The sequence below is a fragment of the Rhizopus delemar genome, genomic scaffold (genome assembly GCF_000149305.1).
Source record: "Rhizopus delemar RA 99-880 supercont3.10 genomic scaffold, whole genome shotgun sequence".
Lineage (NCBI taxonomy): Eukaryota > Fungi > Mucoromycota > Mucoromycetes > Mucorales > Rhizopodaceae > Rhizopus > Rhizopus delemar.
Genome location: NW_027137836.1, coordinates 1,477,732 through 1,503,726, shown reverse-complemented (window position 1 = coordinate 1,503,726; position 25,995 = coordinate 1,477,732). Strand labels below are relative to the sequence as shown.

Genomic DNA, 25,995 nt, shown 5'->3' with positions numbered 1-25,995 from the left:
TTAAAACACCTCAGACCTGCTTGCAATACGGAGTGATGGTGTACTTCTTTCGCAATGTTCGAAATAGACCCTTTAGAAACATGTAACTCGTTGCTGATAGCATCGTACGACTTTCCTCTTCTTAAAGCAGAAATAATTGCATTTCGTTGGGTTTCTGAAATTTCGCAATTTACCATTACTTGAAATGTCGAGATGGAGCAATGAGAGATTACAATGGGAAAGCAAAAAAAACCAAAATCGACCAGGGCTGCCTTGGAATAGCAGAAGTAGCCACGGGTAAAAATTATGATAGCAGTCACGAGTTAGTCCTATGTTATTTGGGAACATAGGCGTAAATTTAGTTCATATTCAAAAAAACCCAAAAAATTGTTCATTTTGATTTTGATTTTTGATTGGATATTTTCCAGCATTTACGCATAGCACGTGATATGCTTACAGTGTAGTAAATAGCTGAGAAGCAGTGTTTCATAATGGTTTGTGCTGAGCGCTGATTGGGGAATATGCGAAGCAGATTCAGTACGAAATGTGTAAAAGGCGGTTCAAAATGAACAATTTTTTGAGGTAGTGTAATAGCGACGCCAAACTCGACAAAGAAAACGCTAGTAGATGGGTCAATGAATCAAAAGGCAAAAGAAAAGCAATTCTTTCCAAAATCCTTGATTTATATGAAAGTGATAAGGACAGGCTTCCAATTCTATATAATGCTCCACTCAAAAAAGAACTCGAAGCACTTGCAATCTTATTAATGCCCACCATTGTAGAGGCAAACAAATCTGTTGAAGCCCAAGTGAAATAGGTCTTTGAAGCCTTCGGCTGCTTGTTGTTGTAGAACAGTAACTGATTGTAGTTGACATTAATGAATATAAGTCTTCATACAAGATCATAATTAAAATAAAATATAAGCTTATTTAAATAAGATCATACAATCAATTCCAATTAAACATCTTCTTTTAGAATATGTATTGTATTCATGAGAGTTCTTTGATAAGAAGAAGTATCGACTAAAATAACCAAATCCAATCCAATGTCAGGAATATTGCTAATATTTCACATAATTGAAATAACGCGTAAAATAACGTTATTCAAATCAGTGAGGAATTCCCAGAATAAAAGATAATCTATGACAGACAGAGATACAAAAGAACAAATGAAAAGTTTTCATAATCATAATTAGAGATAACGCTTGCTAAAGTACCTGAATATTAGAAGAACGATAACAATAGAAGATATCAAGCCATTCACTCAATAAGATATAAATACCTGCCTTCAATTAGAATAATTTTTACTTTAACTTAAACTGAAATAAAGATCAGTCTCAAAAAGTACCCAAACTGTTTCTTGATCTTTGTTTTTACCTTTTCCTTTATTATTTAAACCATTATATAACAGGATAAAGTAAGTTCCAAATAGAGTAGATAATTCGAGTTATAAGTTCGCTTGAGTAGAGTGACCACCAGATCTTGTTAAGTAGATCAGACTGATTTGAATAAAAGTAAAAGTAATGTGTAGAAGATAAAATAAAAAAGAGATTACAATGAAGTATATGATTCAAGGGATTATTGGTTCTTACTGTTTATAAAATAAAAAGTATTTTGTTTCAAAGGAGATTTATTTGAATAAAGTAAGATAATAATAATAATAACGATGCTTGGTAAATTGTTGATATTTATATGTTTTTGGTTTTCTTGATTTTGTGCTGTTTTAGGGTTTTTGTGTTTTTCCTATGAATTGTGAATTTTGTTGAGTTTTTCAATTTCATTGAGTTATCAAAATTTTTGAGAATATGAACTTAGTTCAAATCCGAACTTTCTTTGACAAGTGGTACAATTTGACTAAAAGGATCTATGATTTCGTCACAGTACTTCGTCCAAAAAGAGACCATTCTCACAGTAATGTAATGATTTGGTTTATAGTAGTTTCTCTGTTTGGGAGTGTTGAGTTAAGGTTTAAATAAACAGATTTGGGTGTAATTGATATAAGAGTTGCTTTTATATGAGTCAGATTTGGCTTGATTCGCTTGTTATAGTGACCACCAGATCTTATAAAGTAGATCAGACTGTTTTGATAAAGGTAAAATAAAAAAAAAAGATAAAAAGATAAATAAAAGGGGGTTTTACAATGAAGTATGATAGCTTCAAGGGACTTCTTGTTCTTGATGTTAAATAAAATAAGAGATAATTTGCCTCTTTAAAAGAATATTTATTTGATAAAAAGAAAAAGTAAAATAAGAAGTGAAGTATTTTTGTGATTATTATTTGGAGTTATTTATATGTTTTTGGATTTTATGCTTTTGTTCTGTTTTTGGTATTTTGGGTGGTTGTTATAACATAAGAGGCGGTTGTTGTATAGTATAAGGTGGTTGTTGCAAACTGTAAGGCGTTCGTTATAAACTGCAACGATTTAAATTCCGCCGTTTTGTTCTTGCGTGTTACAGTAACATAATGTCGTGCCTGATCACAGATATTCTTTTTATGGTAATTAACAAAGATACAGATAATTTAATAAGTAGTAAAAAGATTGATTCTCTTTATTTAATCAAAATAGAGGAATATTTATACTAATTCTATATACTGCGGTTGTGTGTTTATCAGATTAATATTGCCTGTATGGAACTGCGGTTGATAGGTTGAATTGAATAGCCAAAAGAAGTACCAAGTAACACATCTAAAAATGGAATGAAAAGTATGACAATAATCCAAAAGGAGAATAAAAGATATGACACGTGACATCCACAACGCTTACGTAAAAGTGAGGAATAAGAGAATCGAACTCTTGACCTTCAGATTTGGAATCTGACGCTCTACCAGTTGAGCTAATCCCCCTTTCTTTTGATGAAGACGTCTTTTACTCAGAAGTCACCTTTGATTCCTTTTCACCACCACTGGAAATAATTGGTGATTGTCAACATCTACAGTCAGTTGTTGCATCTAAAAATCAACGTTTCTGACGTCTTTGATTAAATGAAAAAAGTTAACGCTCGCTGTATTGGTCATTTTCGAATTTTGAAAAAAGATTCAGGTGCGAAAAAAATAAAGAAATTGAACAATATTTTTGTTTTTTTTGTAGCGTAAGTATTTATAAAGTTATTCATGTTTTAAAAAAGTGTCTTTTTTTTTCAAATGATCTTGGGTGATTGGCACTTCAGGCCACGATGGATAAATCATAATATCTACAGCTATAGCGGAGCTAGAATAACAATACAAAAATAGAAACTAAGGTTATAAGGCAAGCAGAATCGAATGGCGCTGTTTAATTTTTGAAGTTCCGAATATTTCCCGATTTAGTCTAGAATAATGGGGCGTTTCTTATGTGAAGCACCTTTGTTCCCAGTTAGTTTTGTATCATTTGGTACATCGGTAATTTTCAAAAATAGTAAGCACCATATAATATTTTTAAACATGTTTAACGGTCTTCAAAATATTTATGGAAGTCCATTGGATGTTTATAAACCACTTTTTTCCAGAAATTACAAAATAGCTTAATTGGAAATATGGCTCATTTGAATCTTGATGTCACGAGTTCAATCCACCCAATGACCATTTTATACTTTTGCGATAACGGATTAAGTTTTCCCTTTTATTTATTTTACAGCTGAAATGTTTTTGTAGGTCACAAGAACTTCTTTTTGAGGGTTGATGTTGTGATAAAGAAGTCAAAAAAATGGTGTAACAAAGAAGTCAAAAAATGAAAAAAGTCAAGAAAATGTTAAAGGTCAAAAAAGTGAAAAAGTCAAGAAAATGAAAAAAGTCAAAAAGAAAAAAAAATTAACAATATAAATATCCCAACTATTTAGATGAAGAAAAAGGACAGTACAGTTCTACTCACATTTTTATTTTATATATTTTATTCAATAAACAGGCAACCTTCTCATAAAAAGTTCCTGATCCCTTTATTTTTTTTATCTTTACCTTTATTTGATCTTAATTAAAAGATCTGGTAGTCACTACAGTACCTTACTTTAAAAATTTCAAGAAAAACTTCTCTAAAACACTCAACTCAAAACACAAACCAACAAAAAATAGCAATAGAAAAAATTAAAAGATAAAAGATTATAAAAAATGTTAAAAAGATAAAAAATGTTGAAAATATAAAAATGGTCAAAAAAAATAAGAAAAGCAAAAAAGAAAAAAAAATATCATACATATGTATATATCCCATCTTTTTGTGAAGAAATTGTTGGTCAGTTTAAATAAATCATATGTTTTTACGCAGTAAATAACAAACTTTAACAAGTCCCTGTTTACCTAAACTTTTTACTCTACTTTAACTTTTATCAAGAAACATCGTATTGATCTTACACATAAGATCTGGTGGTCACTACTTATCAAACATCTGCTTAAACCCTATATAAAACAACAACTTACAAGGCAATCACAACCTTAAATTAAGCTTTATAAGCAAACTTAACTCAAATTAACTCACTTACAGAAAGACAACCTTAAATAGCAGCATAACTATATGCTAACTTTAATTTGCAAAGCAAAAGCGCTATTATCATGTGCTCTTGCTTAATTATAATTTTTCTTTGCCTAAAAAGTACTCACTGTTGTGATTTTTTCACTGCACCTACCATGTGTTGTAGAACAGAGTCTGATCATAACGGACATTGAATAATCACAACTAAAAGAAGTATATTAAAATTGATAAAAGATAATAATTTAAATCTTTATTAAATAAAATATACTCTTCTTCTTTTTTATATAAAACTATCACTATTAGATTCATTCTATAAAGTAAACATGAATACTAAATAAGTCATGATCTTTACTATTCATCATTTCTGTAAATGAATAGTAATGGATTAGGTACCTAGTCAACTTTGATCTGACTGGAGGCATTTCATATAAATATATCTTTCCTCTCAATGAAGACGGAACAATTCTCCCAGATCAGTTAAAGAACAATAAGATCTATAAAAACAACGAATTAAAAATTTTCATAATCGATTCAGTGATCATTCTTCAATCAAACGTGTCAATTATTGGATCTACGCTCATAACTACTCATTTACCCGCCAACTGATAGAAGAATATAAGTAGTAGACTTTGTAATGATTTCTTTTTAACAATTAAGATTGTCTTAAATAAAGTTCAGTCTCAAAAAGTATTCTTTTGGTTTATCTTTGTTATTACCTTTACCAGAACATAACACTATGAACTATAAACACACATCGAAAAACAAAAAAAGTAGCAAAGAAATGTACCAAATCCAATAAAAAATAATTTACAGTTTTTTTTTAATTCAAATTATAATGAGAATAACACATTTTATTAGAACATTTAAATTTAACTAAGAATAGATTTGTAATCAACAAAACATTATAAAAACGATAAGCATTAATATTTTTAAATGATATTCAAGAATAATATCACGATATTATATAACAGTATATAGGTTATTACTGTTGTAGAACAGTAACTGATTGTAGTTAGCGTTGATAAATATAAGTCTTAATACAAGATCATAATTAAAATAAAATAAAATACAAGTTTATTTAAATAAGATCATACAATCAATTCCAATTAAACATGTTCTTTTAAAATATGTATTGTATTCATGAGAGTTCTTTGATAAGAAGAAGTATCAACTAAAATAACCAAATCCAATCCAATGTCAGGAATATTGCTAATCTTTCACATAATTGAAATAACGCGTAAAATAACGTTATTCAAATCAGTGAGGAATTCCCAGAATAAAAGATAATCTATAACAGACATACAAAAGAACAAATGAAAAGTTTTCATAATCATAAATAGAGATGACACTTGATAAAGCACCTGAAAGAGTAGAAGAACGTTTACAATGCAAGATATCAAGTCATTCACTCAATAAGATATAAATATCTGCCTTCAATTAGAATAATTTTTACTTTAACTTAAACTGAAATAAAGATCAGACTCAAAACGTTCACAAACTGTTTCTTTATTTTTGTTTTTACCTCTTGTTTTCTATTATCTTAACAATTACAATTAGTTTTTTTACGACTAATGTTTGAACCATAATGAAGAAATAACGATATTTTAAGAATCGAGGAAGCAATGTGATCCTTACATAATATCAATGATGTTATTTAGTTAAAAAACTTAGTATCTATATTACATTCATCAAAAGATGCTTAGAAATAAGCTTCCATTTGGTATGCATGCTCGGACAGTGGATGATGCCACTTTGCAAGACATCCTTGTTATAGCATATACGCTAAGAACCCTAAATCGGTCGCAAAAATTTTGGCGGCCATATCGATGTTTCATATAACTGCCATACATCAGTAATGTTAGAATTCAAGAAACATACAAAGGAGTTGGCGATTGCTAATCCTTCACAAAAGTAAATGAGGGCAAGCTGAGGAAATCAGATGCTTACAGTGCCAGATGAGCTCCAAAATTCAATTTTTCAGATTCCATTCAAACTTCTACCCAATATAGCGTACTATTGGATAAGTCATTTCCCAAAGTCTCGGAGTGTGAAATCAAATATTGGCTCCGCAATCATAAAAAAAGTGCAGACATGCTATAAATTTAAGGGTCACATAAAATTGTTTCTATTCGATGGTTTTTAGTAAAAATTTGCATACCATAAGCTCTAACTGATTAAAGTATTTGTGCAAAATCTCCGCCAAAATCTCCGACATTTCTATTTTTTTATTGCTGTTTTTAACATATTTCTCTTCATCAAATACAAATATTTTAGCAAAACTATAACACCTATTGTTGGACCATATAGTTACACAAATGTTCAAAGTCTTATTAAAATCTGTAAAGAAGTCATTGATATAGAGCGTGCCCAAAAAAATTGCATACCGCCTATTTTCAAGCGCAGATATCTACAACAAATAGTCGGAATTGGAAAACGAAAATAGTACCAATCGATGCGCAATGACCAAAAATATATATTTCCATATTTGGAATGTAGTTATAGCGCCGATTGAACCGTAAATATCATGATTTATCCATCGTGGCCTGAAGTGCCAATTGTCCATGATCTTTTTTTGGAAATCCTGTTCCTCTCTATCGTTGAAAGACCGATATCTTCTTTTTTTTATTTTTGAGGGCAAAATGCGGAAATCAAAAGCATTTTGCGATTATTTTGTTCAGAAGAATACATATTAGGAAGGTGGTTTGTGATTTTTAGCTTAGATCATTACAAACGTGTTACAGAACGTAACAAAATAGTCGTGTTTGGGAAAAAAATGACCTGGTAAAAAAAGACTTGGTAAAAAAAAAAGACTAAGTTAAAAAAAAAGACGAAGTTAAAATAAAAGACGGAGTTAAAAAAAACGAGTCTAGCAATAGAAAGTTCATTGTTCAAATGAAAACACTAATCTAACAACAATTACACTTCATAGAAATGCAAATACCTTTACATTATAAAAAAAGAATACGTGTATATTCTAAAAGAATAAAAAATAAAGCTCTGCTAACATTTTGTTACAAGGCAGTTATAATTAACAAATACATACAAAACACTTTTGTTTATCAAGTAAATAGATTGCTTTATTATTTTTTATGACAAATAATATAAAAGAATATATGTTTTTTAAGCTTATACTAGTTCATTACTTACTTTATGTTTGCACATGGGTGTAATTTGCCATTAGCCATTAGCCATTAGAGATGTGAGCAATGGCAACTTTCTTTACCAAAAATAACTTTTTAGCAACAAGCAGTAATATAAGATTGATATTCTTATAGTTTCTTTAAGTTGGAAAGAACAACTTTGCTCATGAGGTTCATGTTCGTCATCCGAATGTGTCCCATTAGGAATTCCTAATGTAAGAAAAAAAGAAACGGACATTAGACTTGGTTGCTATTATTTTTTTTATAAACTTACATTTGACCAGAACTTGAGCTTTCTTTTTTATCTTTTGTACCTTGAGCATCTAGTGATAGTCCATGAAACAAAGCCAGGGAAAAAAAAAATGTTACTTTAAGCACCGATTTTGTTTTTTGAAATTTAACCTTTTTTTTTTATCAGGCACGTTTTCTCTTTCTACCTATTTTTTTTTGCTATTTCTAAATTTAAAAATTATAAACAACATGAACAACTTCAACGCCACCAAAATTGCTCGCACCTGTTCTGAATGCAGCAGCCAACCCAATGGATACAGAATGCTTGCAAAGATGTGGAATAGGCGTGTTATTTCTCTCGATTAATAAAAGTAATAAAATAAGTCGAAAAATCGATGAGTCTCTTGAACCTCTTTATTGAGTAAGGACGAGAGAGAGAGCCCATTCAATACAAACTACAGTAGGTCAAAAAACTGCTGCAAGGAATTGCAAAATTCATGTTTTACAGCTGCTTGTCCATGGATACTGCACCAAACTATCTCAAACTTTGACTGTTTGTACCTCAATAGAAAGTGCATTTATTCGTCAACTATCGGATATGGGCAATGTTTATTGGTGGAATTTGATACTGCTAAAGGTAATATTTTAAACATCCGGTATTTTTTACTTGTTTACATATGTTTGAAATAATGAATGTTAGTACGACCCAACCGGTTGCCATCACAATTTTTCTCACTTCTGACTTGATTAGAATGTTATCTGTATTTAAGAGTGCTTACAATTCCTTTATTTTAAATTTTATATTCCCTTGTTTAAATTATTTCTCTTTTTTACCCTCTCGTCAATTGCATGCATAAATCACTGTCAGAGGAGAAAGTAAACGATCTCAAACAGACATTAACCGGATCCACATCAAAATATGATATTGCTAAGGAGACTGGATTACATGAATCAACTGTTAGTAGATACTTTATAACGTTGTTTTCAAGTAGGACAGTGAGCACAGGTGATAGACCTGCAGTAGTCTCCAAAGTGACGAAGCGGTTAATCAAAAGAAAAGTCATTGAACGGGTTTTAAAGACTTCCAAAGAGGTATACCGGGAGCCTGTTGGATTTGGCTACGATATCTCATACCAGTCAGAAATTAACGTACTGAAATCAATGGAGTTCCATTTTCTGATAGAAAAACAGGAGCCATTTCAGACAAAAGTACATACGTAGCATCAGTTGAAATGGAACAAGGAGCATCAGGATTGGGCAATGGTTGACTGACAACAAATCGTTTACTTTAATGAAACCAAGATCAACGTATAGGGCTTTGATGGTGATAATCACTATCGGAAAAGGCCAAGTGACCTTTTTCAACATCATGACCTGGATTTTGTAATTCAGCATGAAGCTAGCAAATTGATGTCCTGGTGTTGTATAACCTCTGAAGGACCAGAATATGCTTGCTGAATTTACGATGGAAAGTTGTACTCGGGTGTTTACCAGCATATTTTGAACACTGAAGTGTTTTTAAGTATTTAAAATATGAAAAAGAAGAATTAACGAGACCGAACAATAGTTCTAAAGTCGAATTACTTTTATTAAAGAAAGATTCCAAGGCTATTTATATTAGTTTGAGCAAGACCTGAGATTAAATGACAAGAGATAGTTACGACCGATATGATTTGACATGTATAAGAAAAATTTTATAAACTGATGTAAATAATCAACTGTTGAGATGAAAGTGAAACTTGGCTGTTCAGGGCAGTTGGTAATTATCAGGATCTATTCTTATTCAAACTCATTTGCAAAGATTTAGCTTAGAATGATAAGACTGTTATCTTATTGACATGTCAAAACATGACATTGCCCCCTTCCAGGTTGTAATTCTCTTTTCTGGAATTAATGTGGCAAGTAAAAAGATGTTTGTTTAACTGAATGTCAAAATGAGGTTTGAGATGTCAAGATGAGCTCTATTTGTTGTAAGAAATAGGTGCTTGGTAGGGTGAAGTCATATAACGTATAGTGGCTCTTTATATAAACATATAAAGTATAGTGTTCAGGAATGGAACAAAGCATTTAGGCGATAATAAACCCTAAACAGGAATTTATTGCTAAAGTGATGTTTGTCTGTAAATGTGACTGCGTACAAACGTGCAAATTGAAAAATATTAAGGCATGAGAAAAAATTCCATTTTTTACTATCCTTGTAAATATTTTATAATTGCGTTATTTGCTGGTAACATATATGTATAGTTAATGAAAGTTGGGTGGAAGAAGGTCAATGTGTTAACGTCTGTTTCTTTTAGAGTTAGTTACATTGCGATGCACATTTTTTCTTTTCTTGGTTGTATCTTTTTTAGGAACAAGTTGAACCTCGCGCGCTGGTTCTTGTTCACTTATACGTGACCAATACTTTTGGATCGGTCTGTAATCATGGAAATGACTAGCCGGTTCCCAAGTGTCATCTTCTTCTCCATAACCTTTCCATCGAACTTTATATAAGTAATTACCCGGTGATCCCTTATGGTGTAAAACTGCCTCAACATCGTATGATTCAGATTGATCAGTATTGGATAAGGATACTTCCTGGGAAATAACCTTTATTTGCGATGGAGGTACATCTCTTGGTAAGAGTGCTCCAGTTGCATCAACCAACACGTATGAACCACCTTGAGTTTTTCTTTTGACAGTGTAATTACCAACGTAGAGGGGATCACTTTTTGCAACACGGTTTACATTCTTGAGCGTGACTTGACTACCAGTGGGGATATCGGTTAGAATTCTGTGAGTTTGGTTGAACTTGTCTCGAGAAGCAGCTTGTGAAGTTTTTATTTTTTCACGAATAGCAGGTAAGACAGTGTCATTAAACTCGTTAATTCTAGTTTCTAACTGTTTCATTGTTTCAGGCGATTTAGTTTTGTCCAGCACGTTATTATAATCCTTGTTTTCATTGGGACGTCTTGCAAACATCAATGAGAAAGGTCTAGTGCCGTGTAAAGCTGTATGCGTATTGTTGAGGGCTTCTTGGGTACTGTCAACATACAAGTCCCAATCCTCAGTTCTGCCTTGTAATCTTTTGTGCAAAATATTTTTTGCTTTGCCAACCCATCGTTCGACTATACCGTTAGCTCGGGGATGATAAGCTGATATGAGACGATGATCAATATCGGATGATTCAACATACAGTCTGACGATTTCATTGACATACTCAGTACCATTATCACTTTGGATAATTTTTGGTCGACCAAAGAGCGATAAGATACTCCTTAATGCAAGTGCCATAGTGAGAGAAGATTTATCGGGCAAGGCTTTGAGTACACAATATCGTGTAAAGACGTCCACTACCAGAAGGATGTATTGATTACCTTGTACTGAAGTAGGGAAAGGTCCGGCTGTGTCGATACAGATGTGATCCCAAGGTGCATCAGCATAGATTGAGGTCAAGGGATTGTATCCGTGTTTTGCGATATTGAATTTTTGGCAATCAGGACAACTACGTATTATTTCAAGCGCATCTTCCTTGAGCTTTGTCCAGTGAATACCATCGCTATATAAAGCTGTTACGATTGCTTGAGCTCCACGGTGTCCTTCTAAGTGTGTATCCATGAGTAGCTTTTGTCTGTCTTCTGGTGCTGGGGTCATCAAGTCAGCAGGCATCATCATTCTGGATGTAAGAATTGATCCGTTAGAATTGATAATTTGGGAAGTGACAATTGTTTTGATGGTTTTATTATCCCCCTCCAGCGTTTTTTTAGGTTCAAAAAGACGCGACAAAGCATCTGGCAGAATATTTTGAATACCAGGTCGATGGATGATTTTGAAGTTATAATCCAGTATAGTATCCAGCCAATTGATCATCATAGCGTTAGCTACAGGCTGAGTGTGGAGATAAGTCAGGGCCTTGTGATCAGTGTATAAGGTGAATGGATTACCCCACAAAAATGGATGAAACTTCTTTAGTGCAAATATCACTGCTAATAGCTCACGTTTAGTGGTAGAATAATTCTTTTCAGATGTAGAAAGTGAGCGTGCCATGAAACCGATATATCGAGTCTCATTTTTGATAACTTGGTAAAGAACAGCACCAATTGAATAATTACTAGCATCAGTAGCAACGTAAAAAGGTTGTTCTAAATCTGGATGATGAAGAAGTGGCGCAGAAGACAATAATGCCTTGATCTTTTCAAAAGCACTTTCTTGTACAGATGTCCAAAGTTTATCAAGTTTACCTTCGAAACGTAATTTGTCCAAAGGCGCAGTGACTTCAGAAATATTTGGCAAGTATTTTCTAAAATAATTTACCAGTCCTAAAAAGCGTTGAATCTCTTTTCCAGATGAAGGTCTAGGCCAAGTCAAAGCGTTTGTAACTTTAAGAGGATCGAGTCGAGACCCTTTGGCATCAACACAGAAACCAAGCAAGTAAACAGTAGACTGCGCAAAATGACATTTGTCTGGGTTAAGGATCAAGTTCACTTTAGTTAATCTCTGAATTATGTTTTGCACATGTGTGATGTGTTCCTCATAAGACTTGGAAAATATGATGATATCATCAACAAAAGCCTGTGCATAAGGTAAATCACGTAATACAATATTAATCACTCGCTGATAACGGGAAGCAATATGTTTCAATCCAAATGGACAACCTCTAAATTGGTATTGTTGACCTTCAAAAGTGAATGTGGTCTTAACACGATCAGGTTCGTAGATTTGGAATCGATGAAATGCTTGTCGAAGATCAAGAGTGGTAAAGATAGTTGATCCTTGTAATTGATCGAAAATCTCTTCAATCTTTGGAATAGGATGTCTATCGTTTGACACGAGAATAGAATTTAACAAGCGAGGATCGAGACAGGGTCGATGTCCTGTGAGATTACCAAGCAAGTCTTTCTTAGGTGCCAATGTTAAAGGAGAATTCCAATCCGAATTAGGTGATGCACGTTCAATAACTTCATCCTTTAACCAAGTGTCAATACATTCACGCATGATTGGTAGTAATTTAAAAGGAGTACGATATGGTGCACGATAAGCGGTTTTTCCTTTAACAGTATCTAAACGTATAACTGACTCGGGTACAGTACAGAATGAATTCTTTGGTATTAAGGCATTTTGATCAACAAATGGTTTAACAGCATTATGGAAATGAGCTTGTTGCTCAGGTGTACCGTAAGGAGCTTTGTTAGGTTCAGGTGTGTCATCCGTAATCTCTTTGTCAATAACTGGTGCAAGATTAGGATGTCTGATGGCTAAGTTGGTAACAAGAATGTTCAACTTGTGCATTAGATCTAATCCTATTACAACTTCAGTATCCAAGGAAAGAGGAAGGACTTCAAAAGAATGGGATGTATGAATAAGATTTTTATCATTATCACCGTAAATAACACTTAATGGAAATTTGGTTGTACCGAAACGTTTACTAACATTATCACTTGTAGCAAGTATAACGGAACCAGATACATTTCTATCAACTGCAATATTATATTTATTAACAAAATTGATGTCTATCGTGCTAAAAGAAGAACCACTATCAACCAGGGCCATAGTGTTCACGTTCTCTATAGTGATAGGTACAATTAAAGAATGGTTAGTACTTTTAAATACTTCATTCTGTTTTGTTAATTTCTTACAATCATAATTGACTGGATATCCCTCGTCATCTACGTCCATCAAGTTGCTATCACCACTAGACACCTTAAAAGATGCCTGTTGTGGCCTAGCTTGAGGAGTGATGGGGAGGTTGGGCTTGTTACCATTGGAACTTGCTGTACCCAAGCGAGCGGAACGGATAGCCTTACTTGGACCATACTGGGGCTTGTCACGAGGACAGCGAGCAGCGTGTTCTTTTGACCAAGGGACATTACCCAAGCAACGATAGCAATTTTTAGTAACAGATACAAAAGACATTGATGAATTATTTGCAGCGGGAGAAGGGTTCACCAATGGAGGTCTTCTGTTCAACAAATCCTTGTACTTGTTGCACTTGTCTGTAGGGTGATTGGCCAGACCATGGATGGTGCAATGGAATTTGTTTTTTGTGTTGCCAGGGGAAGAGGACTTCTTAGTTATACCCTGTAAGTTGCCCAACAAATGTGAGTTCCTAGGGTTGTACTTAGATGCCTCTGTTCCATTTGCAGAGAGAGACAAAGATGAAGACTTGACGGGGACAGGGTCTTGACGAGGTGATGGGCTAACCTCGGTGCACAAGTTAGATGACAGTACCATCCTGGCTTTGGCAGCGACTTTTCCAACAGAGTCTTGCTGATCTCTTCCTAGGTTCAACAAGGAGCGAGAGACCTCTTGACGCAAGAATGCTGGTAAAGCTCGTTTGTATATGGATGCTGTCTTGATGTCATCGTCCCACTTGGCTGCCCTGCGGATTCTTTGGAATCGGTCAGTGAATGCTTCTATGGATTCTGCTGCAGCCATCTTGAGTGTTAAGAGCTGGTCCATATACTCTAGCTCTTGTGCTACGTCCTGTGCAGCGTACGTCTTGACGATGATCTTTCTTACTTCAGACCAAGCCAAGTTACGACCCTTGAGTACTTCGTTGAACCATGATCGCTGATCCCTGTTCATTTTGATAGGCACCAAACGAGACCAGCTAGAATCTATAGGTAGACCATTTGATTCAACGATAAGAGCAAAAGTGTCGAGTAGATCTTCTACCGAGTCATGTACATCTGCTTCCTTCTTCCAGACATTACCCTGCCATTGCCAGATTGGAAGGTCAGGTGGGATAACATGAGCAGAGCGAGGGTACGACGTGTTTGTATTGTTGCCAGAGCCAAGGATCATATCACCTGTAGGTACGGGAGGTGAGACACAAAAAGCCTGAGCTTCATCTAAAAACATGATGCAGTTTTTAATGCTGACTGCTTGCTCTTGTAACCTTGTAAGGTGTTCTTGAGGTGCACCGGATACAACAGCACGGGCGATTTGCTGTCTAAGGTCTTCTAAAGTAACCCTCAGACCCATAACAGCATCAATGGGCTTATCATCGTTTGTTACAGGCCTTGCTGCTATAAGAGGTGATGTCTCTTCAACATTAGCCATTTCAGTATCTTCAACAGCCTTTGATGTCTCTTCTATGTTTGTTTCAAACATATCAGTTTCGCCATGAGTGGAAGTATTGAGAGATTGATTTTCTTTAACCATATTTGCTTTTGTGATTAAGGGTTCAGAATTCGTTAAAAAAAATGAGGTGTTTTAAGTATAAAAATATGAACAAAGAAGAATTAACGAGACCGAACAATAGTTCTAAAGTCGAATTACTTTTATTAAAGAAAGATTCCAAGGCTATTTATATTAGTTTGAGCAAGACCTGAGATTAAATGACAAGAGATAGTTACGACCGATATGATTTGACATGTATAAGAAAAAGTTTATAAACTGATGTAAATAATCAACTGTTGAGATGAAAGTGAAACTTGGCTGTTCAGGGCAGTTGGTAATTATCAGGATCTATTCTTATTCAAACTCATTTGTAAAGATTTAGCTTAGAATGATAAGACTGTTATCTTATTGACATGTCAAAACATGACAAGGTCAACCCAAGAAACTTAACATATACGACGCGCGCCTTGTATGGCGCAGGTTCAATGCTGGTGTGTACAAGACCGGAGAGCTCGCTGCCAGAGACTTAAGTGGCTTAGGTTCGGATGTTTGCAGCCAGACCGTGCGAAACCTTCTTAAAAGCTCCAAATTTCAATTTCGACGAAAACCAACAGCTCTTCCTTTAACTGTGATATTTGAGGTTTTATAATATAAAAAGTACTAAGTCAATCAACAAATGTAAAAATAAGTGAGACTCAAAGTAGATTGTTCTTTATTCAAGTTAAAAATACAGTAGGTGAAAAAACTCTAAAAACGTTATGACGTTATCAGCGTTTTTGATTGTTATGTTCTACCAAATTGGTGTATCGCCTTGAAATTTTGCATATATGTAGCACTAAAAATAAAAAATAGTATGACAAATTTTCAATCTCAGATGGTGGTTATTCATCCAAAAACAACTGCTAGAAGAAGACTGGTTTATTTTTAGAGTTTTTTCACTTCCATAAATGTCGGATACACGGACCGACAGACAGACTCCTCGGACTTTTAATGATTTATTATGACTCATAAAGGCCACAAAAGAATAAAAGGAGTCGCTTTTCTCTTTTTTTCGTAATTTTTTCCATTTAATTTTTAAATATCTTAAACACCTCAATCATGCCTAAATCTCTCTCTGCTGACATCAAAAACGATATAAAGTCCGCTATACTTGCTGGAAAAGACTCCATGGAGGTTGCGAACCGCTTTAGGGTTACGTATGCAACAGTTAATAACTATGCGAACAAGTTTTTCCCAAACCGACAGCGTCGACTTGGTGGTAGACCTATGGTTGTGTCCGCTCAGACGAAGAGGTTCATCAAACTTCAAGTTTTACAAGGCCAACTCAAGACTGCAAGGGAAGTACATGACAAACTCATGGAGCTTGGATATTACATATCATATAAAACCGCTATAAATGTGTTGAAATCGATGAACTTCTTTGCTGCGATTAAGGTCAAAAAGCCTTTATTAACCGCAAAGCACATGAAGAGACGGCTAGCATGGGCCAAGAAGCACCAAAACTGGACTACAAATGACTGGCGACGCGTAGTATTCTCTGATAAAACAAAAGTGAGCATTTGGGGCTCTGACGGGTGTAAGTACTATTGGTCAAGACCAGGGGACCCTCTTAAACCTCATCATATTGACGTAACTGTTAAGCATGGGGGCGGTAGTTTGATGATGTGGGGGTGCATGACGTATGAGGGACCCGGATACGCCTGTCAGATATACGATGGAACTATGAACTCGGATCTTTACCAACATATATTGGACACAACACTTCGGGAAACAATGGAATACTATAATATGGATTGGTCTACTGCGTATTTTCAGCACGATGGTGACCCAAAGCATCGTTCCAAGTCAGCCGTCCAATGGTTACAAGCTAATGGGGTGAACTACATTGACGACTGGCCAGCTCAAAGTCCTGATCTTAATCCTATTGAGCATCTTTGGCATCATTTGAAGTTGAAGCTATCGTTATATGACAAGAAAGCTAAAGGTGTCCATGAATTGTGGGAAAGAGTTGAAAAGGAATGGAACTCCTTTGATAAAGAAGTTTGCAGAAGGTATATTGACACTATGCCTGCACGTATTAAGGCAGTAATCGATGCCAAAGGTGGTTCTACTCGGTATTAAGTCATCTATAATATAATAAAAGTAAAGGGAAAAAACTCTAAAAATAAACCCACAACACTTCTATCGCTTTTGCGGACTGTTAAATAATAATCTGAGCTTAAAACTTTCATGATATGTAATAGACAGTACAACAAGTATGTCATAAAGTTTTTGCATGATCCAAGTCGCTGTGTATGCTCACAGAGGCTAAAAACTGAAAAAATATCCGACGTTTTTAGAGTTTTTTCACCCACTGTATGAGGGTATTTATACTTTTCTAATCACGGCTAAATATTAATATTTACAGTATATGATTATTGATTATTAATCGATATTAGACAATGAGTTATTTATATGATTGGCATAGTTTAACATCTTCTTATCAAGAAGTAATTATTAATCCTGATCCAGGAACTTATTAGAATATTCTGGAGTGGATCGGGATTTTATTTGAAGTGGCGTAATACAATGTCCGATATTCCTAATTCGGAGGACCATTGTTCGTAGTAACTTATATTATTACTTTATTACATGTGTAAATACCACATTAACGCATTCTTCCCAAAAGGCGCTCCTTCAGTTTGCCAAGAAGCATATACAGTTGTTGGAATAATTGTTCGAATGTTTTGCAATTTTATACATTTTGCTTTGTATCTCTGCAGTCAGATAAGATAGAACTACGTACAATACCTCATTAGAAAGCGACAGCCGTCGGATATAACATATAAAAAGCTAGGGTTACGGAATTACTTCCATATATAGTAAGATCAAATTGCGTCAAGCATATGCATTCGAACAATTTTTCCAACTCAATGCATTCTATAATGATGACATCGTTGCCGCTTCTGACATCACAAATACAGCATTACTAAATGATGTAATAATGAAACAACGCTTTTGCTTTTAGTCAGAGCTTAAAATATACAAATAAGGCTGGATTTTGCAGTGTTTCCCTTCTATCTCGTACAGCCTATACTTCTTTATATCATGGTACATCCTTTATCTCGTAGCAAGCAAGAGAGCATCCAGTAGCTGTTGAAAAAGGGTTTATCATACTCAGAGATCATGGAACATGTTCCAGGAGTATTAACGTCCACTTTGAGCAAGCACAAGGGCTTGTATACACCTGAACGTACTCGAGGTCATGCTGGTAAAAAGACTACTATAAGCTCAACAACAAAGAATTACCTGAAGAGAGAGCTTGTAAATGGTTCACCTAAGACTGCAAAGAGCGTATGGCCATATTTAAACAGTATTGGTCACAAGATAGGCTATTTTGGTACAGTAAAAATGCTTCATAGTATGGGTTTCAATGCCCAAATTAAGAAGAAAAAGCCTCTCCTCAAAAAATGTCACATGGAAGCTAGACTAAAATGGGCTAAAGCTCACAAAAATTGGACAGAAGATGACTGGAGACGTATGGTGTTTTCCGATGAGACCAAGGTTAATGTTTGGGGTTCAGATGGCTGTAAGTACTTTTGGAAACGACCTGGTGACAAATTGCAGCCTCATCATCTTGACCTTACAGTCAAAGGAGGAGCTGGCAGTGTGCTGCTTTGGGGTTGTATGACGTGGGATGGTCCTGGATATGCCTGCGCAATTGAGGATGGTACTATGAAAGCATCCGATTATGTTCATATCCTGTCAACTACACTTATGGACAGTCTGAAGTACTATGGTTACGAACAGGAAGCTATTTATTTTCAACAAGACAACGATCCTAAGCACACATCAAACCTTGCTCGTGCTTGGTTTAAGGAAAATGGGTTTAAAGAAGAGCATACTTTCAATTGGCCAGCTCAAAGTCCCGATTTGAATCCTATAGAACATCTCTGGCACCATTTAAAGCTGAGGCTGAGCTTATATGAAGGTAGGGCTAAAGGAGTGCATGATCTCTGGTCTAGAATCGAGAAAGAATGGAACTCTTTTACCAAAGAGCAATGCCAAGCATATATCAAGAGTATGCCAGCTCGTTGTAGAGCAGTTATTAAAGCTAAAGGCGGTTACACACGATATTAAATAAAAGATGATTTAATTGGAAAAATTGTTCGAATGCATATGCTTGACGCAATTTGGTCTTACTATATATGGAAATAATTCCAGATCCCTAGCGTTTTATATGTTATATGCGAAAGCTGTCGCTTTTTAATGAGGTATTGTACGTAGCTCTATCTTATCTGACTGCAGAGATACAAAGCAAAATGTATAAAATTGCAAAACATTCGAACAATTATTCCAACAACTGTAGGTTGGACAGAGGAAGCCTGGAAAGGAGTAGTCTTTAGCGACGAAACAAATATCAATCGCTTGGGTTCAGATGGTAAACAATGGACTTGAGTACAAGAAGGAAGGCCTCTGCAGGATCACAACGCCAACCAAACTTATGAGCATGGAGGCGGTAGTATACTGTCGTATCCCAACATACTTTAAACATGATTCATATTCAATTTATAAGAAATCAGAGTAATGAATGCTTTACAAAGATTTATTACAGTCTTTTCTCTATTATTCGGTCATAACTAATTCCACTCCTTTACCTCAATGCAAGCTTTTAATATAACTCCTGATGCAATGCAACATAAATGAAAGATCAGATCTACTGAAGAAATAATTATAAAACAGTCCACTTGCATAACCAGGAACAGATCTTCACATTAAAACTTATTGACACTAGATCTACAGTTATAATTAATTAAAGTATCTTGAAAAGGATTTAATTAAACCTCCATGAAAATAGTATAAATACCAGACAGTATAATATTAAATAAAGAGATAACTTTTTTCAGTCTCGTTGAATTTTATAGTCTTTTTTATTCTTACGAGATAACACATATACTACTTTGGAGCTGTTTGACAGCAAACGGAGTTGGATATATCACTCAAGTGCTCGGAGATTTAGGTTCAGAGCTGTATTGCAAGATTATGACGGAGGATATGCTCTCTTCATTAGAAGAATACGATATGTCAAAGGATGACATTATATTTCAACATGATAACAATCCAAAGCATACATCTAGACTAACACAAAAATGGTTCGTAGATAACAAGGTGCAGCTATTGGATTGGACAGCATATTCACCCGACTTAAATCCTATAGAGAATTTATGGAATTACTTAAAAGTTCGGCTGTATGCTTATGAAACTGCACTCTTAAGTATGAAAGAACTATTTGAACGGGTTGCAGATATTTGGTACAATGAAATTACAAAGGAATACTGCGAGCAGTTAGTATGCAACATGCCGCAAAGACTACAACTTGTTTTAGAAGAAAAGGGCGGTGAGATTAATTATTAGCTAATAAAATAAAAAATGTCGACAAAAACCAAAAAAATTGTTCATTTTGATTTTGATTTTTGATTGGATATTTTCCAGCATTTACGCATAGCACGTGATATGCTTACAGTGTAGTAAATAGCTGAGAAGCAGTGTTTCATAATGGTTTGTGCTGAGCGCTGATTGGGGATTATGCGAAGCAGATTCAGTACGAAATGTGTAAAAGGCGGTTCAAAATGAACAATTTTTTGAGGTAGTGTATTTAGTAAAACCTCATTAGTAATTGTGCGAAATATAGATGCAGACGGACTGCGACCACGGTCAAATTCACTCAAAGTGAAAAGTGAGAATGAGTGGCAAGTATGGTTCATGGTGATTGGAACTGAAGCACGGCATAAAGAGTAGGTTGATGGTAGATGAAACTTTGTTCGTAATTGCCGCAATTGGTGAAATAAAATACCAATATCTGAAACGCTTGTTGTTGATGGGTCTTCAATCAATGCCTTTGCGGATTTTAATAAGTCAAGGTCAATAAAAATCTTTGATACCAAGGAGTCCTTGATTGTATCGAGCATGAAATGAGATGAAGTGGCACCAATCGATACAAAACCTTTCTCATCTAAACGAATACTGGAAGTTACTAATGCGTTTGAAACTTGAGTTCCGATTACAAGCTTCTTTTCATCCCGTACATCTAATGAAGTAGGCCATACATTTTGGTGTAATGTTTTTATTGATGGGGGCAACGAGTTTGTTATGACGCTGTTTTTCAACTTTCCAAATGATTCACGATGATAGTCGGTGGTTTTCGTCTTGCCATACATTTCAACCGTATTTATCATGATTGCTTGGTTGTTATTAGTATTCAAGGTTATTGAGCCAGTGAAAACAGTCGCAGAAAAATATTTGACTTGGGGTAAAATTGCCAATCTTTGCTCAGTAATGTGTATATGTCATCTGTTAAAGGAGTACAGTAGCCGCTCTATTTAAGGGTATTTCCTATTTATGGGTGTGTATTTCTAAAGAACGGCATAGGTCCCCAGCATAAATACCACTATACCACTATTCTATTTAAGGGTGCAAACCAAATATTTTTACCACTAAATAGAAAAATTTTTATAAGTGATAGTTTTTTTGGAGTACTCTTACAACAAATTTTTTACCTTTGTAAAATAAGATCAAAAATCTGTTTGCTCTTTTGACTTATTTAATTCAGCACAAGAATCAGCCAATCTCATTCGAATTCGGCGATGTAATTTACGATCAAAATCGTCCAAAGGAAATTCGTACATGAGAATGGTTTCTAAGCTTCTCTCAACCGTTTTTTACACTCTATTATATCGACACGCTGCTCATCTTGCTCTGTATTATCATTTTCTTCTGTTTCATCTACGTTGCCTTTCTGCCGTTTCTTCATTATTAGTAGCACTTGTTGTATAACATACTATCATCTCGCTTTCATCTGCTTCAAGGTTCAACTGGATAACATCAGTAACTTTGTTGTCAAATTTCCCGGGGAGATCTGGGAGCATTCCATTTATTGTTTCTGGTTTTACTTTAAGCCATACATTAGCTAGAGAAAACATAGCCTGAACTTGATCCATTTGTAAACATCCGGATTATCCAACTTTTTACTGATATACAGACATAAAGCACGGTCGTACTGCTGGGCTCGGAAGTGTGCCTTAAAGTTGTCAATAATTCCTGTGTATACAAAATACTAATGAGAAAACTGTAAAACAAAAAGACAGTTTATATAGCATTTTATCAAGAAATAATAGGTTACGTACATCAAGATCCTGTAACTTGCTAGTCGTGTTTGCTAGGAGAAATATCAATTTAATATTGTTGAGCGGAATTCTTATTTTATGAAAGGACGCATTATCCAAAAGAAGAGCAATTTTTCGATTCTGTCTTCCAAAGGCAACTTTTAACTTTTTCACGTATGTTGTCATCCACGCATTAGTAGAATAATGGTATTCAACTTCATGTTTTTTTTTCCAATTGCAGTCATGGATAACAAATTAGCTCTTGCTTTAAAACATTGGGGCTCTTGTGTGATATTTGAGGTTTTATAATATAAAAAGTACTAAGTCAATCAACAAATGTAAAAATAAGTGAGACTCAAAGTAGATTGTCCTTTATTCAAGTTAAAAATATGAGGGTATTTATACTTTTCTAATCACGGCTAAATATTAATATTTACAGTATATGACTATTGATTATTAATCGATATTAGACAATGAGTTATTTATATGATTGGCATAGTTTAACATCTTCTTATCAAGAAGTAATTATTAATCCTGATCCAGGAACTTATTAGAATATTCTGGAGTGGATCGGGATTTTATTTGAAGTGGCGTAATACAATGTCCGATATTCCTAATTTGGAGGACCATTGTTCGTAGTAACTTACATTATTACTTTATTACATGTGTAAATACCACATCTTGTCTTGTGCGATAACAATTGGTTGTTGGTAATATAAGCATGTTTCATCAAAGTTCATGATATCTGTAGGATCATATGGCCCAAACAGTTCTTCTATCTTCCTCAATTCGCTCTGAATGCTTTCAGAAGTGATGTCTACCGAGGCACTTTCACTATGCATTGGCCTGCATTTTACTCCAATTCGCTTAAAAAGCTTGGTGGGCCATCCAGAAGAAAATGAAATTTCATTTTCAGGGATTCTATACTTCACTCAAGCAATATGTCTTACATATCGAAGGATTGAGTCTCGATTGACTGGCAGATTATTATTGTTCATGTCTGCAACAAACATTACTACTTCATCATCAAGTTGAGGATAGCGTGTTGTTTTTAGACTTTTGCCATTATTGACAACATTATTATTACTATATAACGTTTCAGCATTTTTGAGAATGTTTGATATAGTCTGTTGGGCAAGTGGTTGATCTAAATTGAATTTCTTCATAGCCCATTCACCTAATTCTGTTTGATTAAGCTGGCCAGTAGCACTTTGATCCAAAAGTTCAATTTTTTGAGAAATAGAAAGGCGTACACATTTATTATTAGACATTTTTCTACAGATAAAATCTAAACAAAGAAAATAAATTCTGTTGTCATATTTATTCTCATCAAAATTATTTTGAGTCTACGACTCGTATATTATCCTTCCAGCAACTTTGATCGTCTTAAGCAAGTTTTGATTCGTTGATGTCCTTACACAATTACCAAATCTATACCAACCGACAGTGGCCTATGTGGAAACATGCTGTACAAACATGTCTATAATGTAACTACAATACATATTAAGTGATTTCAATTTTTTAACAGCTACGAATTTCGATTTAAGGGTGGATATTCAAAAAATTTTGGCCACCATTAAATAGAGCGACTGTTGTATACTCCCGTTGTTTCAATAATGAGGAATAAGGCGAGGTATCAAACAAGTTGCTGAGTTCAGCATGAACTTGTGATGAGCAATTTATACATAATGAATTGGTAGCACTGTCATATTCATATGGTCTTTTCATGGTTGGAATAGATTTGATAGAATCATGTTTTGTTACAAGCTTATTTACAATAGTATCATGAGGGAGTGCATTTTCCTCATTTCCATGATTGTCCAATATTGCAAAAGGCTTTAGTGACAAAGTATCCACAATGAACATTGTTTTGTTCTTGTCGTTTTCTGTACCTTTTTGCTGGCATGCGTGGGTGATTGCTTCGTTATATGCTTGGAGTTTCTTAGTAGGTTTATCAATACTTTGTGTTGTGAAAGGTATATCCAACTTTAAATTTGGTTTTATGATGGGTAATGCTTCATTTCGTTCAGAGATAAAATCTTCAGGTATTAAATCCTCATTATCCAAATCTGTAGCGAGGGTATCTAAATCAATGTCATCATCTTCTAGATCTTCATCCGTGGCGTAAGCGTTAATTTCTTGATTAATGCTTTCCTCTCTTTTCAAAAAAAAAAAAAAAGAAAAGAAAAGAAAAAGAGGGAGTTGGTATCACAAATTGATCCAAAGCGCATAAACACGCTTATTGGTTTTTGACTGTAAATTTGCGGATGGCTTTTTTTATTTTGCAGATTTTTTACGCTACAAAACAACAACAGCTACAACTTCACTTCGACATTTATTATCGTTAATCAATGCCTATAGACTCCAATAGTCTTCAGGGATCAGCTAACCATCCTTTGTCTACAGAGGAAGTTGATTCCCTTCTCTCCACTTTTAGCAAAGAGCGTAAACGCTTAATATGCCCAAACTGTAATCAACAAGGTCACTTCCGACGACATGGTTCAACCAAGTCAGATCCACCACATCCCTTGTTCCGCTGCGTTAGCTGTGGCAAATGCTTTCAGGCAGCATCAATGAAGCATATTATTCACGATTCATGTCAAGAACAATCGCAAATTCAGGCACCGACAGACATGGAAGAAACTAGATCCTTCCAAGAAAATAACAATGCGCACACACCAACTACTCACAGTAACCCAAGCGACTTGCAAACTCTCCTTGATACAATCCAACGCTTAACACAGGAACTTCAACAGGCAAGAGCAGAAATTAATAGCCTTCGCTCTCAAACTGATAAACTCCAACAACAACTTTTACAACAAACTCAAACTGCGGATCCCCTTCCCAGTTTAAATCAGCAGCCTCCTCGCCGAAATACCGCAGCTATAACCCAAACGAGTAACATCGAATCCGCTCCCTGGCACGAACCTGCTAAGATACAACGTATTAAGGATAATCTAATCGCAACTCGTAACCAAAGACGCCTACAACGCCAAGAGGCTGCTGCACGCTTCCTTCAGCCACCATCAGACAACCAAGGATTCCAGTACATTTACGTTCCTACGAAGGCTAGAGTTCCAATCGGACAGGTTAGATCCCGCTTGCGAAAACTTGACATTAACAACAACCGAATCCTTGACATACATTATCCAGATCGAAACATCTTGGCCTTATTAGTTCATAATGACTATGCTGCTGAACTGCGACAACAACTTCAGCGATTCAAAGTTACCATCAAAGATGACTTTGACCCTTGTAGTCCCCAAAATCTTAGGGATCCTAAATACGCAAATTTGCCATTAGAAGAACGTACAAACCGCGCCTTTATGCACCATTGCGACCGCATGGAACGCGCATTACAGTTCATAAGAGTACCCGTCAAGTTTGCTGTTGCCCGCCACTTCTTCTCTAAAGGATGGATTAGCCAAAAGACACTCTTAGACATCATTCCAACGCGACACCCAAGACATCAAGAATTAGTAGATGATCTATTCTACTCAGAGGATGACCAAATGAGCACAACTAATGAACATGAGGATAACCACAGTTCCTCAAACAACGCCAACAGCTCCCAACATAGCATTGATTTTGATATTTAATGAACCAATTAAATATCATGCTCTTCAACGCCACCGGGTTACCCAAACAAGCAATATCACCTATTCTATCTCTAGCAGAACACTCATCAGTCTTACTACTCGTAGAAACTTGGTTATTATCACCAAACAGATACCCCACCCATTGGAAACAATATCATACATATGGCATAAAAACACACCCACTCGCCACAAAAGGAAGTCAAGACATCAGTCTTTTGGTTAATCCTGCATGTCAGTACCATGTATATCACCTACCCAACGACGATTCACAACTCTCACAGTATAAACTCTCTTTTACAATCAAAGATGTTTTGATACACTGTGTGTATTTTCCACCTTCACTTGATAACCAAACCATTGCAGAAA

General features: G+C 35.0%; 9 protein-coding genes and 1 non-coding gene across 10 annotated transcripts; 4 read left to right on the top strand and 6 right to left on the bottom strand.

The window, feature by feature from the left end:
* Positions 1–470: 470 nt before the first annotated feature.
* RO3G_12529 (uncharacterized protein) lies at positions 471–796 on the top strand (the record flags this gene model as incomplete). The annotated part of the gene is made up of 2 exons (XM_067667113.1): positions 471–473; positions 566–796. 2 exons carry the CDS (start codon positions 471–473, stop codon positions 794–796), a joined length of 234 nt encoding a protein of 77 aa, XP_067523214.1.
* A 1,953-nt stretch (positions 797–2,749) lies between these two features.
* RO3G_19151 lies at positions 2,750–2,822 on the bottom strand. The gene has a single exon. It is a non-coding gene; the product is annotated as a tRNA-Trp (tRNA).
* A 5,420-nt stretch (positions 2,823–8,242) lies between these two features.
* On the bottom strand, positions 8,243–8,985 carry RO3G_12528 (uncharacterized protein; the record flags this gene model as incomplete). The annotated part of the gene is made up of 4 exons (XM_067667112.1): positions 8,243–8,338; positions 8,455–8,546; positions 8,734–8,905; positions 8,941–8,985. 4 exons carry the CDS (start codon positions 8,983–8,985, stop codon positions 8,243–8,245), a joined length of 405 nt encoding a protein of 134 aa, XP_067523213.1.
* A 1,079-nt stretch (positions 8,986–10,064) lies between these two features.
* Positions 10,065–14,930, bottom strand: RO3G_12527 (uncharacterized protein; the record flags this gene model as incomplete). Its single annotated transcript, XM_067667111.1, has 1 exon — positions 10,065–14,930. One exon carries the CDS (start codon positions 14,928–14,930, stop codon positions 10,065–10,067), a length of 4,866 nt encoding a protein of 1,621 aa, XP_067523212.1.
* Positions 14,931–15,986: 1,056 nt separating this feature from the next.
* RO3G_12526 (uncharacterized protein) lies at positions 15,987–17,009 on the top strand (the record flags this gene model as incomplete). The annotated part of the gene is made up of 1 exon (XM_067667110.1): positions 15,987–17,009. The coding sequence occupies one exon, from the start codon at positions 15,987–15,989 to the stop codon at positions 17,007–17,009; it is 1,023 nt and encodes a 340-aa protein (XP_067523211.1).
* A 1,044-nt stretch (positions 17,010–18,053) lies between these two features.
* On the top strand, positions 18,054–19,007 carry RO3G_12525 (uncharacterized protein; the record flags this gene model as incomplete). Its single annotated transcript, XM_067667109.1, has 1 exon — positions 18,054–19,007. The coding sequence occupies one exon, from the start codon at positions 18,054–18,056 to the stop codon at positions 19,005–19,007; it is 954 nt and encodes a 317-aa protein (XP_067523210.1).
* A 1,264-nt stretch (positions 19,008–20,271) lies between these two features.
* Positions 20,272–21,103, bottom strand: RO3G_12524 (uncharacterized protein; the record flags this gene model as incomplete). The annotated part of the gene is made up of 2 exons (XM_067667108.1): positions 20,272–20,282; positions 20,368–21,103. The coding sequence occupies 2 exons, from the start codon at positions 21,101–21,103 to the stop codon at positions 20,272–20,274; spliced, it is 747 nt and encodes a 248-aa protein (XP_067523209.1).
* Positions 21,104–21,564: 461 nt separating this feature from the next.
* On the bottom strand, positions 21,565–21,865 carry RO3G_12523 (uncharacterized protein; the record flags this gene model as incomplete). The annotated part of the gene is made up of 2 exons (XM_067667107.1): positions 21,565–21,672; positions 21,707–21,865. The coding sequence occupies 2 exons, from the start codon at positions 21,863–21,865 to the stop codon at positions 21,565–21,567; spliced, it is 267 nt and encodes an 88-aa protein (XP_067523208.1).
* Positions 21,866–22,962: 1,097 nt separating this feature from the next.
* RO3G_12522 (uncharacterized protein) lies at positions 22,963–23,301 on the bottom strand (the record flags this gene model as incomplete). The annotated part of the gene is made up of 1 exon (XM_067667106.1): positions 22,963–23,301. One exon carries the CDS (start codon positions 23,299–23,301, stop codon positions 22,963–22,965), a length of 339 nt encoding a protein of 112 aa, XP_067523207.1.
* A 1,080-nt stretch (positions 23,302–24,381) lies between these two features.
* Positions 24,382–25,629, top strand: RO3G_12521 (uncharacterized protein; the record flags this gene model as incomplete). Its single annotated transcript, XM_067667105.1, has 1 exon — positions 24,382–25,629. The coding sequence occupies one exon, from the start codon at positions 24,382–24,384 to the stop codon at positions 25,627–25,629; it is 1,248 nt and encodes a 415-aa protein (XP_067523206.1).
* Positions 25,630–25,995: the final 366 nt, after the last annotated feature.